Source organism: Somniosus microcephalus, chromosome 2 (assembly GCF_052327205.1).
Source record: "Somniosus microcephalus isolate GS21.2 chromosome 2, FLI_Smic_1.0, whole genome shotgun sequence".
NCBI lineage: Eukaryota > Metazoa > Chordata > Chondrichthyes > Squaliformes > Somniosidae > Somniosus > Somniosus microcephalus.
In genome coordinates this window covers 229,568,048-229,588,652 of record NC_140988.1, presented here as the reverse complement: position 1 = coordinate 229,588,652, position 20,605 = coordinate 229,568,048, and the positions used below count along the sequence as shown (strand labels likewise).

The 20,605-nt window shown below is 44.1% G+C and overlaps 1 protein-coding gene across 2 annotated transcripts in view; it reads right to left on the bottom strand.

Moving 5' to 3' along the window:
- ociad1 (OCIA domain containing 1) overlaps positions 1–20,605 on the bottom strand; it is a 53,101-nt gene that overhangs the window by 22,206 nt on the left and 10,290 nt on the right. Inside the window, exons 2-4 of one of the 2 annotated variants that reach the window (XM_085969929.1) lie at positions 19,622–19,706; positions 16,883–16,936; positions 16,748–16,795 (exon numbers count right to left, since the gene is read on the bottom strand). In XM_085969929.1, the coding sequence (XP_085826055.1) occupies positions 16,748–16,795; positions 16,883–16,936; positions 19,622–19,706 (187 nt within the window). Of the gene's footprint in view, positions 1–16,747; positions 16,816–16,882; positions 16,937–18,285; positions 18,384–19,621; positions 19,707–20,605 lie in introns of those variants that run through there. The other variant, XM_085969930.1, reaches the window with a different exon arrangement.

Genomic DNA, 20,605 nt, shown 5'->3' with positions numbered 1-20,605 from the left:
CCAGAAACTTCACATGAACATTGGCTAAACCATCAAGTGCCTGCCTACCTTTGTGTGTTGTTAGTTGGCATGCTTGCAGTAGGAGGGCGAGTGTGAGGGGTGGCTAATGAAATGGGGAAGTAATAACATAGATAGAGAGGGTTGGGTGGAGGTGCAAGGTAAGTTGGTGAGTAAGAATGTGCAGGAGTAGGGTAGGGAAGGCAGAGTGATGTGGATGTGATGAGTGGCACAGCAGAATGAGGTTGAGTATAGCTTTGTAGTAACGTTTCGTGATTTACAGAGATCATTGAAAGGCTTGTGTCACTGCAGCCTGGTCCTCCTGACGACATCCCTGCTTGTGTCCTGTGCAATGTGCAACCAGGCTGCATTGGTCTCCTGGGGAGGTCTCTTCTGCCCCTGGGAAGGGAAGAGAATCTCCCTGCGTGCTGTGACTCCATATGGAGGGAGTCATGGGCGAGCCTGGGTGCAGCGCTTGTCAGTGTTTGCAGCACCTCAATGCTGTAGAACACCGACAGCAGAACTGTCAAAATCAATTTGGACATGGCCCCTTTAAGGAAACTGACTGATGACATGTCATCAAGTGACGTCATCAGACCCGCTTCCTTTTAATTGTCTGGGAACCTCGCAGGGCAGGTTTAACAAGCCCTATTAACGTAAAATCATTTGGAGAGTGCGGGCTGCAGTAGGCAGCGGGCTGGGACTGCGACCCCGGTCTTGCCTTGGTCGGTGAAATCACGGTCAGAGAGTCAGAAGGATAGTAAGTGGGTGGCCATCTGGCAGGGAAGGAAGTGGCAGGCAGTGCAGGAATCCTCTGGAATTGTTTTCAATACTGAATTTCAGTAAGGGCGATGACGCCTTGGGGTAGTGCAGTCTAGAACACATCCACAACACATGGGGCAAATGACTGCACAGCTGGGCACAACAAAGTGTAGAAATGCAGGTGTCATAGGGGATTTGATAGTCAGGTGATAGACAGGCATTTCTGTAACCACCAAATTGAGTCTCGCATGGTGCATTGCCTCCCTGGTGCCAGGGTGCAGAACATTTTGCAGGGAGAAGGGGAATAGCCAGAAGTTCTAGTCCATGTTATAACCAATGACATAAGTAGGAAAAAGGTTAAAGTCCTTCAGGCAGAGTTTCAGGAGCTAAGGAGGAAGTTAAAGAGCAGGACGTCAAAAGGAAGTATGGATTACTCCCAGTGCCACGTTCTACTGAGCATAGGAGCAGTAAGATAAGACAAGTTAATGCGTGGCTGGAGAAATGGTGCATGAAGGAGTGCTTCAGATTCCTGGGGCATTGGGACCAGTTCTGGGGCAGGAGGGACCTGTACAAGATGGATGAGTTGCACTTCAACAGGGCTAGGACCAATGTTAACTAGTGCTGGGGGGGAGGGAAAGAGAGGATTTAAATTAATTTGGCAGGGGAAGGGGAACTAGGATGAAGGATTTGATGGGAGATACAAGGTGCACAGAGGACTGGGACAAACAAAGAGCATTAGAATAATGAGTAGCTCAGGAATAGGAGGGAATCAGACAGGGGGAAATGCGACTAAGGTTACAAGTAGCTGTGTGTAAATGCAAGGAGCGTGGTAAATAAGGTTGGCGAGTTGCAGGCACAACTAGCTACTTGGGATTATGACATAGCGGCAATAATGGAGACCTGGCTAAAACAAGGAGAGTAATGGTCACTTCATATTCAGGAAACGTAGGGAAGGAAAAAAAGGAGGGGGTGGCAATATTGATCAAAGATACTGTTACGGCACAAGAAAGGGATGATGTACTTAAGGATTCAAAGACAGAATCTATTTGGTTAGAATTAAGGAACATTAGAGAAGCTATTTCGCTGCTGGGTGCATACTATAGGCCACTAAATAGTGCGAAGGAGATGGAGGGGCAAATTTGCAGGCAAATTGCAGAAAGATGCAAGAATTTGAGTGGTGACAATGGGAGACTTCAATTATCCTAATATAGACTGAGGAAATAACAGTGTAAAGGGCAAAAAGGGGGACGAATTCCTGAAATGCGTACAAGAGAACTTTCTTGATCTGTATGCTTCTAGCCCAGCGAGGAAGGAAGCAAATCAAATCAAATCAACTTTTATTGTCATTGTTAGTGCACAAGTGCAGTACAACGAAATGTAGGCTTGCGGCTCCCGAGAGTGTACAATTTGGATTAGGACACTTAAACATTTCAACATACATTTGTACATATATATTAGCATAAATATGACCATAATAAAGTGCATCGGCAGATGTGCAGGCTTTAGTGTTTATTTGTGGAGTTCAGTAGGATGACAGCCCTGGGAAAGAAGCTGTTCCTAAATCTGGTCGTACGGGTGCGAATGCATCTGTAGCGTCTTCCAGATGGTAGGAGGGCGAACAGACTGTGGCTGGGGTGGGTAGGGTCTTTGATGATGGACCGTGCCCTCCGTAGGCAGCGTTTCTGATATATATGTTCTATGGTCGGTAGTCGGGTGCCGGTAATGCGTTGGGCAGTTTTGACTACCCGCTGCAGGGCTTTCCGGTCATGGGAGCTACAGCTGCCGTACCATACCGTAATACAGTTTGTCAGGATGCTCTCGATAGTGCAGCGGTAGAAGTTAGAGAGGATCGGGGGTGACAGATTACATCCCTTCAGCCTCAAGAAATATAGGCGCTGCTGGGCCTTCTTCACCAGAGAGGAGGTGTTGAGGGACCAGGAGAGGTCTTCCGTGATGTGGACTCCGAGGAACTTAAAGCTGGCCACCCTTTCCACCTCCGCCCCATTGATGTGGATGGGGGTGTGACTTCCGCCTTTGGACTTCCTGAAGTCCACGATTATTTCCTTTGTTTTCTTGGTGTTAAGGGCCAGGTTGTTGTCGGCGCACCACTTCATGAGATGCTGGACCTCCTCCCTGTAGGCTGACTCATCATTGTTGGTGATCTGGCCTACTACTGTGGTGTCATCTGCAAACTTGATGATGGTGTTGGAACCATTAACAGCCACACAGTCGTGGGTGAAGAGGGAGTAGAGGAGGGGGCTCAGCACACATCCTTGTGGGGCCCCCGTGTTCAGGGTCGGGGGGGGGGGGGGGGAGGTGTGGTTGCCTAATTTGACAGACTGGGGTCTGTTTGTTAGGAAGTCCAGGGTCCAGTTGCAGTGCCGAATCCAGTTCTGGGGAATTAAGTGAGGCAAGTGGAGCATATTTCAGTGGGGGAGCATTTGGGAAAGTGATCACAATATCATTAGATTTAGAGTAGTTATGGAAAAGGTCAAGGAAAAAAATCAAATGTGAAAATACTCAACTGGAGGAGAACTAATTTCAGTGAGTTGAAGAGGGATCTAGCCCAGGTGGATTGGAATCAAAAATTGTCAGGTAAAGCAGTAAATGAGCAATGGAAGGCCTTCAAAGAGGACATAGTTTGGGTACAGACTAGACATATTCCCACAAGGGGGAAAGGAAGGGCATCCAAAAGTAGAGTGCCTAAGGATATAGAGATTAAAATGAAACATAAAATGGAGGCTTAAGATAAATGTAGGTTCATAATTCAGTAGAGAACCAACCTGAATACAAAAAGTACAGAGGAGAATTGAAAAAGGAAATGAGGGGAACATAAGAAGTAGGAGCAGGAGTAGGCCATACAGCCCTTCGGGCCTGCTCCGCCATTCAATAGGATCATGGCTGATCCGAACCTAGACTCACGTCCACTTCCCTGCCCGCTCCCCGTAACCCCTAATTCCCTCATCAGCTAGGAAACTGTCAATCTCCGTTTTAAATTTATTTAATGTCGCAGCTTCCACAGCTCTCTGAGGTAGCAAATTCCATAGATTTACTACCCTCTGAGTGAAGAAGTTTCTCCTCATCTCAGTTTTGAAAGGGCAGCCGCTTATTGTAAGATTATGCCCCCTAGTTCAAGTCTCACCCATCAGTGGAAACATCCTCACCGCATCCACCCGATCAAGCCCCCTCACAATCTTATATGTTTCGATAAGATCGCCTCTCATTCTTCTGAATTCCAATGAGTAGAGGCCCAACCTACTCAACCTTTCCTCATAAGTCAACCCCCTCATCTCCGGAATCAACCGAGTGAACCTTCTCTGAACTGCCTCGAGAGCAAGTATATCTTTTCTTAAATATGGAAACCAAAACTGTACGCAGTATTCCAGGTGTGGCCTCACCAGTACCCTGTATAACTGAAACAAGACTTCCCTGCTTTTATACTCCATCCCCCTTGCAATAAAAGCCAAGATTCCATTGGCCTTCCTGATCACCTGCTGTACCTGCATACTAACCTTCTGTGTTTCATGCACCAGGACCCCCAGATCCCTTTGTACTGTAGCACTTTGCAGTTTCTCTCCATTTAAATAATAACTTGCTCTTTGATTTTTTCTGCCAAAGTGCATAACCTCACACTTTCCAACATTATATTCCATCTGCCAAATTCTGCCCACTCACTTAGCCTGTCTATGTCCTTTTGCAGGTTTTTTATGTCCTCCTCACTCACTGCTTTCCCTCCCATCTTTGTATCGTTGGCAAACTTGGATATGTTGCACTTGGTCCCCTCCTCCAAATCGTTAATATAGATTGTAAAGAGTTGGGGTCCCAGCACTGAACCCTGCGGAACACCACTAGTTACTGATTGCCAGCCCGCGAATGAACCATTTATCCCAACTCTTTGTTTTCTGTTAGATAGCCAATCTTCCACCCATGCCAGTATATTACCCCCAATCCTGTGATTTTTTATCTTGATCAGTAATCTTGTGTGTGGAACCTTGTCAAATGCCTTTTGGAAGTCCAAATACACCACATCCACTGGTTCCCCTTTATCCACCGTTTGTTACGTCTTCAAAGAATTCGAGCAAATTTGTCAAACATGACTTCCCCTTCATAAAACCATGCTGACTCTGTCTGATTAAATTATGCTTATCCAAATGTCCTGTTACTGCTTCCTTAATAATGGACTCCAACATTTTACCAACCACAGATGTTAGGCTAACTGGTCTATAGTTTCCAGCCTTTTGTCTACCTCCCTTTTTAAATAAGGGCGTTACATTAGCAGTTTTCCAATCTGCTGGGACCTATCCTGAATCCAGGGAGCTTTGGAAAATTACCACCAATGCATCCGCAATCCCTACCGCTACTTCTCTCAAGACCCTAGGATGTAAGCCATCAGGTCCAGGGGATATATCCGCCTTAAGTCCCATTATCTTACTGAGTACCATCTCCTTAGTGATTTTAATCGTGTTTAGCTCCTCCCCCCCCCATAGCCCCCTGTTTGTCCAGTGTTGGGATATTTTTAGTGTCCTCTACTGTAAAGACTGATACAAAATATTTGTTCAGCGTTTTTGCCATCTCCATGTTCCCCACTACTAATTTCCCGGTCTTGTCCTCTAAGGGACCAACGTTCACTTTAGCCACCCTTTTTCTTTTTATTATATAACTGTAGAAACTCTTGCTATCTGTTTTTATATTTTTTGCTAGTTTACTTTCATAATCTATCTTCCCTTTCTTAATTAATCTTTTAGTTATTCTTTGCTGGCTTTTAAATGCTTCCCAATCTTCTATCCTCCCACTAGATTTGGCTACTTTATATGCCCTTGTTTTCAGTCGGATACTATCCTTTATTACTTTACTTAGCCACGGATGGCTGTCTTTTCTTTTACACCCCTTTTTCCTCAGTGGAATATATTTTTCTTGAAAGTTGTGAAGTATCTCCTTGAATGTAGACCACTGCTCATGTACCGTCTTACACCGTAATCTATTTTCCCAGTCCACTTTAGTCAACTCTGCTCTCATACCTTCATAGTCTCCTTTATTTAAGCTTAGTACGCTGGTTTGAGATCCAACTCCCTCACCCTCCAACTGAATTTGCAATTCAACCATGTTATGGTCACTCATTCCAAGGGGATCCTTTACTAGGACATTTTTTATTAATCCTGTCTCATTACACAGGACCAGATCTAAAATTGCCTGCCCCCTGGTTGGTTCAGTAACATACTGCTCAAGGAACCCGTCCCTAATGCACTCTATGAACTCTTCCTCAAGGCTGCCCTGCCCAATTTGATTTGTCCAGTCAATATGAAAGTTAAAATCTCCCATGATTATAGCTGTTCCCTTATTACAAGCCCCAACTATTTCCTGATTTATACTCCGACCAATAGAGTTGCAACTGTTAGGAGGCCTATAGACTACGCCCACTAGTGACTTTTTCCCCATATTATTCCTTATCTCCATCCAAACTGTTTCACTATCCTGATCCTTTGACCCAATATCATTTCTCACTATTGCAGTGATTCCATCCTTTATTAACATAGCCACCCCACCTCCCTTTCCTTCCTGTCTGTCCTTCCTAATTGTCAAATACCCCTGGATGTTTAGTTCCCAAGAAAAGAAAGAGAGTGTATGAGAATAGATTAGTGGGTAATATAAAAGGGAACCCAGAAGTCTTTTATAAACATAATAAGTAGTAAAAGGGTAGTTAAAGGAAAGGTAGAGCCGATTAGGGACCATAACAGAAATCTTCTTGTGGAGCCAGAGGGCATGGCTGAGGTGCTAAATGAGTACTTTGCATCTGTCCTCACTAAAGAAGAGGATGCTGCCAATGTCACAGTAAAGGAGGAGTTAGTAGAGAAATTGGATAGGATAATAAAAATAGATAAAGTGGAGGTACTTAAAAAGTTGGAAGCACTGTAGAAAAGTCACCTGGTCCAGATGGGATCCATCTTAGGTTGCTGAGGGAAGCAAGGTGGAGATTGTGGAGGATCTGGCCATAATCTTCCAATCCTCCTTAAATATGGGAGTGGTGCCAGAGGACTGGAGGATTGCAAATATTACACCCCTGTTCAAAAAAAGGGGAGAGGGATAAACATAGCAACTACAGGCCAGCCAGCCCAACATTGGTGGTGGGGAAACTTTGAGAGACAATAATCCAGGATAAACTTAATTGGCACTTGGAAAAGTAGGAGATAATAAATAAAAGCCAGCCCTGATTTGTTAAAGGAAAATCGTGTTTGACTAAGTTGATTGAGCTCTTTGATGAAGTAACGGAGAGGGTTGATGAGGGTAGTGCGGTTGATGTTGTGTATATGGACTTTCAAAAAGTGTTTGATAAAGTAGCACATAACAGACTCGTTAGCAAAATTAAATCCCATGGGATTAAAGGGACAATGGCAGCTTGGACACAGAATTGGCTAAGGGACAGAAAGCAGAGAGTAGAGGTGGGTGATTGTTTTTCAGACTGGAGGGAAGTGTTCAGTGGTGTACCCCAGAGGTCAGTTTTGGGACCACTGCTCTTTCTGATATATATTAATGACCTAGACTTGGGCATTTTGGAAAGGGAGGGTGAACAGCCAGTTGTCGTGGTGCATATAGGTACCAACGATATAGGTAAAAAACGGGATGAGGTCCTAAAAGCTGAATATAGGGAAACATGGCTGCAAGATAATCATGACTGGGAACTAAACATACAAGGGTATTTGACAATTAGGAAGGACAGACAGGAAGGAAAGGGAGGTGGGGTTGCTATGTTAATCAAGGATGGAATCACTGCAATAGTCAGAAATGATATTGGGTCAAAGGATCAGGATAGTGAAACAGTTTGGGTGGAGATAAGGAATAATAAGGGGAAAAAGTCACTAGTGGGTGTAGTCTATAGGCCTCCTAACAGTTGCAACTCTGTTGGTCGGAGTATAAATCAGAAAATAGTTGGGGATTGTAATAAGGGGACAGCTATAATCATCATGGGGGATTTTAACTTTCATATTGACTGGACTAATCAAATTGGGCATGGCAGCATTGAGGAAGATTTCATAGTGTATTAGGGACAGGTTCCTTGAGCAGTATGTTACTGAACCAATGGTCCTGTGTAATGAGACAGGATTAATAAAAAATGTCCTAGTAAAGGATCCCCTTGGAATGAGTGGCCATAATATGGTTGAATTCCAAATTCAGTTTGAGGGTGAGAGAGTTGGATCTCAAACCAGTGTACTAAGCTTAAATAAAGGAGACTATGAAGGTATGAGAGTAGAATTGACTAAAGTGGACTGGGAAAACAGATTAAAGTGTAAGACGGTACAAGAGCAGTGGTCTACATTCAAGGAGATATTTCACATCTTTCAAGATAAATATATTCCACTGAGGAAAAAGGGGAGTAAAAGAAAAGACAGCCATCCGTGGCTTAGTAAAGTAATAAAAGATAGTATTCGACTGAAAACAAGGGCATATAAATTAGACAAATCTAGTGGGAGGATAGAAGATTGGGAAGCATTTAAAAGCCAGCAAACAATAACTAAAAGATTAATTAAGAAAGGGAAGATAGATTATGAAAGTAAACTGGCAAAAAATATAAAAACAGATAGCAAGAGTTTCTACAGCTATATAAAAAGAAAAAGGGTGGATAAAGTGAACGTTGGTCCTTTAGAGGATGGGACAGGGAAACTAGCGGTGGGGAACATGGAGATGGCAAAGACGCTGAATATTTTGTATCAGTCTTTACAGTAGAGGACACTAAAAATATCCCAACACTGGACAAACAGGGGGCAATGGGGGGGTGGGGGGGGGGGGGGGGGAAGGAGCTAAACACGATTAAAATCACAAAGGAGATGGTACTCAGTAAAATAATGGGACTTAAGGCAGATAAATCCCCCGGACCTGATGGCCTACATCCTAGGGTCTTGAGAGAAGCGGCGGTAGGGATTGTGGATGCATTGGTGATCATTTTCCAGAACTCCCTGGACTCAGGAAAGGTCCCGGCAGATTGCAAAACTGCTAATGTAACACACTTATTTAAGAAGGGAAGTAGACAAAAAGCTGGAAACTATAGACCAGTTAGCCTAACATCTGTGGTTGGCAAAATGTTGGAGTCCATTATTAAGGAGGAAACAGTAACAGAGCATTTGGATAAACATAATTTAATAGGACAGAGTCAGCATGGTTTTATGAAGGGGAAGTCATGTTTGACAAATTTGCTCGAATTCTTTGAGGATGTAACATACAGGGTGGATAAAGGGGAACCAGTGGATGTAGTGTATTTGGACTTCCAAAAGGCATTTGACAAGGTTCCACACAAAAGATTACTGATCAAGATAAAAAATCACGGGATTGGGGGTAATATACTGGCATGGGTGGAAGATTGGCTATCTAACAGAAAACAAAGAGTTGGGATAAATGGTTCATTCGCGGGCTGGCAATCAGTAACTAGTGGTGTTCCGCAGGGTTCATTGCTGGGACCCCAACTCTTTACAATCTATATTAACGATTTGGAGGAAGTGCAACATATCCAAGTTTGCAGACGATACAAAGATGGGAGGGAAAGCAGTGAGTGAGGAGGACAGAAAAAACCTGCAAAAGGACATAGACAGGCTAAGTGAGTGGGCAGAGATTTGGCAGATGCAATATAATGTTGGAAAGTGTGAGGTTATGCACTTTGGCAGAAAAAATCAAAGAGCAAGTTATTATCTAAATGGAGAGAAACTGCAAAGTGCTACAGTACAAAGGGATCTGGGGGGTCCTGGTGCATGAAACACAGAAGGTTAGTATGCAGGTGATCAGGAAGGCCAATGGAATCTTGGCTTTTATTGCGAGGGGGATGGAGTATAAAAACAGGGAAGTCTTGCTGCAGTTATACAGGGTATTGGTGAGGCCACACCTGGAATACTGCGTGCAGTTTTGGTTTCCATAGTTAAGAAAAGATATACTTGCTCTCGAGGCAGTTCAGAGAAGGTTCACTCGGTTGGTTCCAGAGATGAGGGGGTTGACTTATGAGGAAAGGTTGAGTAGGTTGGGCCTCTACTCATTGGAATTCAGAAGAATGAGAGGCGATCTTATCGAAACATATAAGATTGTGAGGGGGCTTGATCGGGTGGATGCGGTGAGGATGTTTCCACTGATGGGTGAGACTAGAACTAGGGGGCATAATCTTACAATAAGGGGCTGCCCTTTCAAAACTGAGATGAGGAGAAACTTCTTCACTCAGAGGGTAGTAAATCTATGGAATTTGCTACCTCAGAGAGCTGTGGAAGCTGCGACATTAAATAAATTTAAAATGGAGATAGACATTTTCCTAGCAGATAAGGGAATTAGGGGTTACGGGGAGAGGGCAGGGAAGTGGACGTCAGTCTAGATTCAGATCAGCCATGATCCTATTGAATGGCGGCGCAGGCCCGAGGGGCCGTATGGCCTAGTCCTGCTCCTATTTCTTATGTTCTTAAAGGTAGTAATCTCAGGATTGCTACCAATGCCACGTGCTAGTCAAAGTAGAAATAGAAGGATATTTCAGATGAATACGTGGCTAGAGGAATGGTGCAAGGGGGAGGGATTCAAATTCCTGGGACATTGGAACTGGTTCTGGGGGAGGTGGGACCAGTACAAAACAGACGGTTTGCACCTGGGCAGGGCCGGGACCGATGTCCTAGGGGGGAGTGTTTGCTCATGCTCTGGAGGAGGGTTTAAACTAAAATGGCAGGGGGTTGGGAACCTGAGCAGGGAGACAGAGGAAAGGGAAACAAGGGTAAAAGCAAAAGATAGGAAGGAGAAAAACAAAAAAGTGGCAGTCAGAGAAATCAATCGCTTAAATCAAACATGGCCACAGTAAATAATAATTCTAAAAGGTCTAAGAGCGTTAAAAAAACAAGCCTGAAGGCTTTGTGTCTTGATGCGAGGAGCATTCGTAATAAGGTGGATGAATTAGCTGAGCAAATAGAGGTAAACGAATATGATTGGATTGGGATTACGGAAACATGGCTCCAGGGTGGCCAAGGCTGGGAACTCAACATCCAGGGGTATTCAATATTCAGGAAAGATAGGGAAAAAGGAAAAGGAGGTGGGGTAGCATTGCTGGTTAAAGAGGGGATTAACACAATTGTAAGGAAGGATATTAGCTCTTGATGATGTGGAATCTGTATGGGTAGAACTGAGAAATACCAAGGGGCAGAAAACGTTAGTGGGAGTGGTATATAGACCTCCAAACAGTAATGCGGAGGTTGGGGATGGCATTAAAAGGGAAATTAGAGAAGCGTGCAATAAGGGCACAGCAGTTATCATGGGTGACTTTAATCTACATATAGATTGGGCTAACCAAATTAGTAACAATACTGTGGAGGAGGAATTCCTGGAGTGTATACGGGATGGTTTCCTGGACCAATATGTCGAGGAACCAACGAGAGATCAGGCCATCTTAGACTGGGTATTATGTAATGAGAAAGGATTAATTAGCAATCTTGTTGTACGAGGCCCCTTGGGTCGGAGCGATCATAATATGATAGAATTCTTCATTAAGATGGAGAGTGAAGTAGTTGACTCAGAGACTAGGGTCCTGAATTTAAATAAAGGAAACTACGATGGTATAAGGCACGAGTTGGGTAGGATTGATTGGGGAATGTCACTCAAAGGGTTGATGGTGGATAGGCAATGGCAAACATTCAAAGACCGCATGGATGAACTACAGAATTTGTTCATCCCAGTTTGGCATAAAAATAAAACAAAAAAAGGTGACTCAACCGTGGCCAACAAGGGAAATTATGGATAGCATAAGATCCAAGGAGAGGACATATAAATTGGCTAGAAAAAGCAGTAAACCTGAGGATTGGGAGCAGTTTAGGATTCAACAAAGGAGGACAAAGGGATTAATTAAGAAGGGGAAAATAGAGTATGAGAGTAAGCTTGCAGGGAACATAAAAACTGACTGTAAAAGCATTTATAGATATGTGAAGAGAAAAAGATTGGTGAAGTCAAGCGTAGGTCCCTTGCAGTCAGGATCAGGGGAATTTATAATGGGGAACTGTGGTAAACCACTTTTGTCGTTCACTATCGTTACACTATAGTTATCACTGTTATATCGTTACTCTATGGTTATCACTGTTCGCACTGTTGTATCACTATACGAGGTCGCCTCTTGTCACGCTGTTGTACCTGGGCTGACCACTGCTGACTCCGCCCATGGCTCCACCTACCTGCCCAGGTATAAAGGTGGTCGACTGGCTGGTATTCCTCCTTGTTGGATCCGATCACCCACGAGGGTGGGCTCTGTTATTTAGCCAATAAAAACCTATAGTTACTTTCTTAACTCGTCGCTTTTCATTGGATGAATTGATAGGTATATCAATTTTATTGGCTAAATTTTAAAATGTCGTTCCCTGAGCAGCAAAGCGAGCAGCAAAACAACCAGCCAGACGCCGAGCTACAACAGCCACAGCAGCCAGCTTGGCTGCGAGCCCTCAGACCACCGTACCTGGATCTAAACCCACTGGCTGCAAACTCAGCCCTCGACTTCGAACACTGGCTGAGCTGTTTCGAGTCCTACCTGGGAGAATCCGGCGTGCCTCAGAGATCCAAGCTAAGAGTTCTGACCGCCCAAGTGAGCCCCAAAGTATTCGCACTCATGCGGGACTTTAAAACATACGAGGACGCCATCAACCAGCTGAAAAGACAGTACCAGAGCCCGGTAAATTCCATGTATGCCAGACACCTCCTAAGATCCCGCCCGCAACAGCCAGGAGAGCCCGTGGATGAATTTTTACGGGTGCTACAAGCACTCGGCAGAGACTGTAACTTTAAAGCGGTAACGGCGGCAGAAAATACTGAAGACAATGTCCGCGATGCCTTCGTGAAAGGCCTGCGGTCCAACTACTCACGGCAAAGACTACTGGAAGCAAAGGACCTCGACCTGGACAAAGCTGCAGCCCTCGCTCGCTCTCTAGAAGTGGCCCATCAGGACCTCGAGGCATACTCAAGGTACTGTAACTCGCGACCCTGGGACATGGGACCGACCCCGACCGCAATACCCCCCGCAGCAACCCCCCCGGGACCTACCTCAGCGTCGGCATCCCGGACCCAATCGAGACCGCCACCCCCGGTACCGGCTCCGACATCGGACCCCCGCGATCGGGCCGCCGGCTGCTTCTTCTGCAGCCAGGCGAAACACCCGAGGTCGCGCTGCCCTGCCAAAAACGCGACCTGCTCGACCTGCTTGAAGAAAGGCCACTTCGCAAAGGCCTGCAGAGGGGGATCGACAGAGGCCAGTAGTGCCTCATGCAAGATGTGGGGGCGGTATATCAGGAACAAAAAAATGGCAGACCAATTAAATACATATTTTGGTTCTGTCTTCACAAAGGAAGACACAAATAACCTCCCAGAGATGTCGGGGAACATAGGGTCTGATGAAAGGGAGGCACTGAAAGAAATCAGTATTTGTAGGGAAATGGTATTAGGGAAATTGACAGGATTGAAGGCTGATAAATCCCCAGGGCCTGATAATCTACATCCTAGGGTACTTAACGAAGTGGCCCTAGAAATAGTAGATGCATTGCTGATCATCTTCCAACATTCGATGGAATCTGGAACAGTACCCATGGATTGGAGGGTAGCTAATGTTACCCCACTATTCAAAAAAGGTGGTAGAGAGAAAACGGGGAATTACAGACCGGTAAGCCTGACATCGGTAGTGGGGAAAATGCTAGAGTCCATTATAAAAGATGTAATAGCAGAGCACTTGGAAAACAGTGACAGGATCGGACAAAGTCAACATGGATTTACAAAAGGTGAATCATGCTTGACTAATCTACTGGAATTTTTTGAGGGTGTAACTGGTAAAATAGATAAGGGAGAACCAGTGGATGTGGTGTATTTGGACTTTTAAAAGGCTTTCGATAAGGTCCCGCATAAGAGATTAGCGTGTAAAGTTAAGACACATGGGATTGGGGGCAAGGTATTGACTTGGATAGAGAACCGGTTGGCAGACAGAAAGCAAAGAGCTGGAATAAACGGGTCTTTTTCCGAGTGGCAGGCAGTGACTAGTGGGGTACCGCAGGGATCGGTCCTTGGACCCCAGTTATTCACAATATATATTAATGATCTAGACGAGGGAACTAGATGTAATATCTCCAAGTTTGCAGACAACACAAAGCTGGGTGGGCGTGTGTGCTGTGAGGAGGATGCAGAGAAACTCCAGTATGATTTGGACAGGTTGGGTGATTGGGCAGAAGCATGGCAGATGCAATATAACGTGGATAAATGCGAGGTTCTCCACTTTGGCGTCAAAAACAGGAAGGCAGATTATTATCTGAATGGCAATAGATTGGGAGAAGGGGAAATGCAACGAGACCTGGGTGTCCTTGTGCACCAGTCGCTGAAGGCAAGCATGCAGGTGCAGCAGGCGGTTAAGAAGGCAAATGGTATGTTGGCCTTCGTAGCGAGAGGGTTTGAGTACAGGAACAAGGACGTCTTGCTGCAGTTGTACAGGGCCTTGGTGAGACCACATCTTGAATATTGTGTGCAGTTTTGGTCGCCTTATCTGAGGAAGGATGTTCTTGCTATGGAGGGAGTGCAGCGAAGATTCACCAGGCTGATACCTGGGATGGCAGGAATGACGTATGAGGAGAGATTGGGTCGACTGGGCTCGTTGGAGTTTAGAAGAATGAGAGGGGATCTCATTGAAACTTATAAAATTCTGACAGGACTGGACAGACTAGTTGCAGGAAGGATGTTCCCGATGGTCGGGGAGTCCAGAACCAGAGGTCACAGTCTAAGGATAAGGGGTAAGCCATTTAGGACAGAGATGAGGAGGAATTTCTTCCCCCAGAGAGTGGTGAACCTGTGGAATTCTCTACCACAGAAGGCAGTAGAGGCCAATTCATTAAATATATTCAAGAATGAGTTGGATATATTTCTTAAGGCTAAAGGGATCAAGGGATATGGGGAGAAAGCAGGGACAGGGTACTGAATTTGGATGATCAGCCATGATCTCATTGAATGGCGGAGCAGGCTCGAGGGGCCGAATGGCCGACTCCTGCTCCTACCTTCTATAATTTTAAAGTTTGCATATGACACAAAACTTGGAAATGCAGTAAACAGGGAGGAGGACAGTAACAGATTTCTCAGGAGGACATAGACAGACTGGTGAAATGGGCACATATGGTACCTTAAATTTAACACACAAGTGTGAAGTGATGCATTTTGATAGGAAGAACAAAGGAGAGGCAATATAAACTAAATGTTACAATTTTAACGGGGGGGGGGGGGGTGCAGGCACAGACACTTGGGGGTATACGTACACGAATCTTTTTGAAGGAGGCAGGACAAGTTGAGAAGGTTGTTAAAAAAGGCATAGGGGATCCTTGACTTTATAAATAGAGGCATAGAGTACAAGAGCAAGGAAGCTATGCTAAACCTTTTTAAAACACTGGTTAGGCATCAGCTGGAGTACACTGGTTAATTCTGGGCACCACACTTTATGAAGGATGTCAAGGCCTTAGAGAGAGGGTGCAGACAAGATTTACTGGCATGGCACCAGGGATGAAAGACTTCAGTTATGTAGAGAGACTAGAGAAACTGGAATTGTTCTCCTTGGAGCAGAGAAGGTCAAGGAAGATTTGATAGAGTTGCTAAAAAAATCATGAAAAGTTTTGATAGAGAAACTGTAGGTAAGCAGGGGACACAGATTTAAAGTAATTGGCAAAAGAACCAAAAGCAAAAAAAAAATGATGATCTGGAATGTGCTGCCTGAAAGAGTGCTGGAAGCAAAAAAGCACTCTGACCTCGGCCTCTTACACTGTTCCAACGAAGCTCAATGTAAGCTCGAGGAACAGCACCTTATCTTTCGATTAGGCACTTTACAGCCTTCCGGACTCAACATAGAGTTCAACAATTTCAGATCATAACCTCTACCCCTATTTTTTCAACGTAGCGGCTGTTGATGATTCTGCCATCCCCATTTACACCTCTTCTAGACTTATCTTTTGTTTCTTTACTTGTCCGAATACCATCTCCTTTTGCATTGTACTATCATACCTTTTGTCATCTAATCACTCCTGCCTTCCACCCAATCGCAGACCTTCCCTTTGTTCTTTCCTCCCCTCCCCCCCTTTCCCTGCCACTGCACTTGCTTTAAAATCTGTTACATCTCTAACTTTTTCCAGCTCTAACGAAGGGTCATCGACCTGAAACTTTAACTCTGTTTCTCTCTCCACAGATGCTGCCTGACCTGCTGAGTATTTCCAGCATTTTCTGTTTTTATTTCAGATTTCCAGTATTTGCAGTATATAACTTTTGCATGAGTGCTGGAAGCAGATTTACTAATAACTTTCAAAAGGGAATTGGATAAATATTTGAAGGGAAGAAATTTGCAGGACTATGGAGAAAGAGCAGGGGAGTGGGACTAATTATATAGCTTTTTCAAAGAGCCAGCACAGGCATGATCGGCCGAATGGCCTCCTTTTGTGCTGTATCAATCTATTCTAATATTTTTTGATTGGCCACACATTGAACCCCTTTTTATTCACTTCTTCCAACATGGTTTACTGTTACTCCAATTATGAAGGAAGACAAATTGTTTCTGGACTATTTTTGCTGCTCTATTATTTAGAAAGTACAAGGTGGAGAGATTCTTCCAACAGCCTACTCAAGGCGAGTTTGTTGACCTTCACTGGGCTGAGTTTAAGCCAAGAGGAGGAGCGGGAGCTTTTTTTTTTTTTTTTTGCATCAAGTTCATACCTAATTTGGGAGTGCTTGAACCAGACACTTAAATCCAAAAATTATCCAGACCCAATCCTGACATCCCTCCTTTTGATAGTGAAAATGCACATCACGTGCAGAAATTTAAAAAAATATTTTAAACGTTTTACACCACTAGATATAAATCCATCAGGGAAACATTGCTTCCACCAGAGAGTAAGGAAAATTCCTCTACAACCAGTAAACTTAGAAGTTCAACAAGGTGCATTAACTTCAAGTTGATTTCTCTGTTGCTTAAGAAATGAATACAAACTTCACTTACATGCGACTTTAGGTATGGATCCAAATCGAGTTGAAGTAGAAAGGATTCCTAAATAGGAAGTACAGAAACTACATCAACTCATTATGAATGCAATCATTTTAATCAAAAAATTGTGTTAATTACTTCAAAAGTTACCTCGAGAGATTAGGACTTGCGTTACTAGCATGCTCATCCCAGAAAAAGGCAGTGCTGTAAAGAACATTCAAACAAATTGGTAAATAAACTGGATTACTGTACTGTTGAATAGCGACTCTGAAAAGTTACAGCTCTACCTGGTGATTCAAAAAAACTTTGCAATAAAATTATAAAGATATTTCTATAGCAAGGATTGGGTGAGTCAATTTGCTAAAGCAGTGATTTCAACAACAACAATAACTTCTATTTATATAGTACCTTTAACGTAGTAAAACGTCCCAAGGTGCTGCACAGGAGTATTGCAAGACATAAAATTTGACACCGAGCCACATAAGGATAAATTAAGGCAGGTGACCAAAAGCTTGGGCTAAGAGGTAGGTTTTAAGGAGCGTCTTAAAGGAGGAAAGAGGTAGCGGCAGGGAATTCCAGAGCTTAGGGCCTAGGCAACAGAAGGCACCCACCAAAGGTTGAGCGATTATAATCAGGGATGCTCAAGAGGGCAGAATTAGAGGAGCGCAGATATCTCTGGGGCGGGGGGGGGGGGGGGGGGGTGGTTGTGGGGCAGCAGGAGATTACAGAGATAGGGAGGGGCAAGGCCATGAAGGGATTTGAAAACAAGAATGAGAATTTTAAAATCGAGACGTTGCTTAACCAGGAGCTAATGTAGGTCAGCGATCACAGGGGTGATGGCGTGAACGAGACGGTGCAAGTTAGGACACGGGCAGCCGAGTTTTGGATGACCTACGTAGGGTAGAAAGTGGGCGGCCAGCCAGGAGTGCATTGGAATAGTCAAGTCTAGAGGTAACAAAGGCGTGGATGAGGGTTTCAGCAGCGGATGAGCTGAGGCAAGGGCGGAGAAGGGCGATCTTATGGAGGTGGAAATAGGCAGTCTTAGTTATGCTGCGGATAAGTCGTCAGAAGCTCATTTCAGGGTCAAATATGACACCAAGGTTGCAAACAGTGCAGTTCAGCCTCAGACAGATGTTAGGGAGAGGGATGGAGTCAATGGCTAGGGATTGGAGTTTGTGGCGGGGACCGAAAACAATGGCTTTGGTCTTCCCAATATTTAGTTGGAGAAAATTTCTGCTCATCCATAACTGGATGTCGGACAAGCAGTCTGACAATTTAGAGACCGTGGAGGGGTTGAGAGAAGTGGTGGCGAGGTAGAGCTGGGTATCGTCGGTGTACATGTGGAAATTGATGCTGTGTTTTCGGATGATGTCAGATGCGAGAAAAGGTTTCTTCTCTAGGAAGGCTTTTAAGGTGAACAGTTTTGGATAATCTATATCTGCCCACAGCAGATCCGAGTACACACATACATCATTGTGACGACAATTTGACACTACAAAAAAGTTTTCTAAATCATTAGGAAACAATGGACTTCGGGAATGATTGCAACATACTGATCTCTGAGGTATTCCAATGTCATAAATGACCAAATTTCACTCCTCGTTTATAAATGGAATCTGAACCGTATAATAGGATTACATTCTTGTTGTGGTAGTATCCTAGTCTGAAAAAAAAAAATTGAAGTTCCAGTGGCAGCTCGAGGTGAAAAACCAATAAAATTGCAGTAAGGATGATATAAAAAGGAAAGGCTTGCATTTATATAGTGCCTTTCACAACCTCAGCATGTCCCAAAGCGCTTTACAGCCAATTGTAATATTGTAGCCACTGTTGTAATGTAGGGAAATGTGGCAGCCAATTTACACACAGCAAGGTTCCATAAACAACATGACCAGATAATCTATTTTAGTGATGTTGGTTGAGTGATAAATATTGGCCAGGACACCAGGAGAACTCCCCTGGCATGGGACTTTTACATCCCTCTGAGGGGGGCAGATTTGGATTAGGTTTAACGTCTCATCGGAATAATGGAACCTTTAACAGTATGGCAGTACAGTGTCAGCCTGAATCATGTGCTCAAGCTTCTGGAGTGGGGTTTGAACCCATGACCTTCTGACTCAAAGGCGAGAGTGCTACCATTGAGCCAAGGCTGACACCTGGCCTCTGGAATCCTCCAAAATAGAAAATCTATTGCGCTTGTTAGAGTTAGACACGGGTTTACTATGATTTGCAAATTGAACTTTTAGCAGTTCCTATTAATTGGAACAGAAAGTATTACACAATTCCAAATTCAATGGGGGGGGGGGGGGGGGGAGAAAAAGAGAAAAGCAGATGAATGATAAATACATCAAGTTGGGCAGAGTTAAATACGGTTTACAGGAATTTAAACTGGGGACTGTTTAAAAAAACTGCTCCAGCTGCCAGGCAACATTGAAAATATTAGCAGTAAAAATAAACATATGGCATCATGTACAATTATTGTTAAAGCATAGCGAACATTCAGTATTGGCGCTGTTAACTATTTATTAAAATTATTGTGGTTAATTAACTATAGTACCACCATGTTTGCAGGAGAAAATGGGTGAATATGCATTATTACTGCATGATGAGTCATGACCTGCAAATCCTAAACAGAGTTTCTCAACTGGTCACCAGAGCAAAACACCCCAGAGCAGAATTCAGTATATCTTGAAATTTTTAATTAGAAAGATTAATTTTGGAAAATAAAACACGTTCCTGTATGGCGTGAATTCTTTAAGAAAAAGGATATCTAAACTTGCCGCTGCTTATAAACCAATAAACAAATTACATTTCTACTGATTGAAATAAAATTTAAAAATGTCAACTCACTGAATACAAGTGAATAGCAATTGAGCAAGAATTTATACATACATCTATAATAGAAGCTCTCCCGATTGCATTCTCTGAAGACTCGCTTTTCTTCTGCTGTAGGGATGTACGAAGTACCAACTGGACCCTGGAGAATGACAAAAGACGAGATTCTTCAGAAAAGAAATTTACAGTAAAATTGCGATGGCCAGCTTCTTAGCTTAGTTGGTAAATGCACTGCCTAGTGTGAAACTGAGCCATTCAGACCAGGAAGGTCCCAGGATCAATTTCTGATGTATGCACCAGCCAATATTATTAGAAATGTCAGGTTTGCCATTACTGGCTCCCTGTAAACAGGCTTGAGAGGGATTCTAACATGATTAAACAACAACAACTTGTATTTATATAGCACCTTTAACGTAGTAAAACATCCCAAGGCGCTGCACAGGAGTATTATAAGACAAAAAATGACACCGAGCCACGCAAGAATAAATTAGGGTAGGTGACGAAAAGCTTGGTCAAAGAGGTAGATTTTAAACAGCGTCTTAAAGGAGGAAAGAGAGGTAGCGAGGCAGAGAGATTTAGGCAGGGAATTCCAGAGCTTAGGGCCTAGGCAACAGAAGGCACGGACACTAATGATTGAACGATTATAATCAGGGATGCTCCAGAGGGTAGAATTAGAGGAGCGCGGGGCTGAAGGAGATTACAGAGATAGGGAGGGGCGAGGCCATGGAGGGATTGGAAAACAAAGATGAGAATTTTGAAATCGAGGCGCTACTTAACCGGGAGCCAGTGTAGGTCAGCGAGCAGAGGGGTGACAGGCGAACGGGACTTGGTGCGAGTTAGGACACAGGGAGCCGAGTTTTGGATGAATTCAAGTTTACGTAGCGTAGAATGAGAGAGGCCAGCCAGGAGTGCGTTGGAATATTCAAGTCTAGAGGTAACAAAGGCATGGATGAGGGTTTCAGCAGCAGATGAGCTGAGGCAAGGACGGATATGTGGTCGGAAGCTCATTTCAGGGTCAAATATGATACCAAGGTTGCGAAC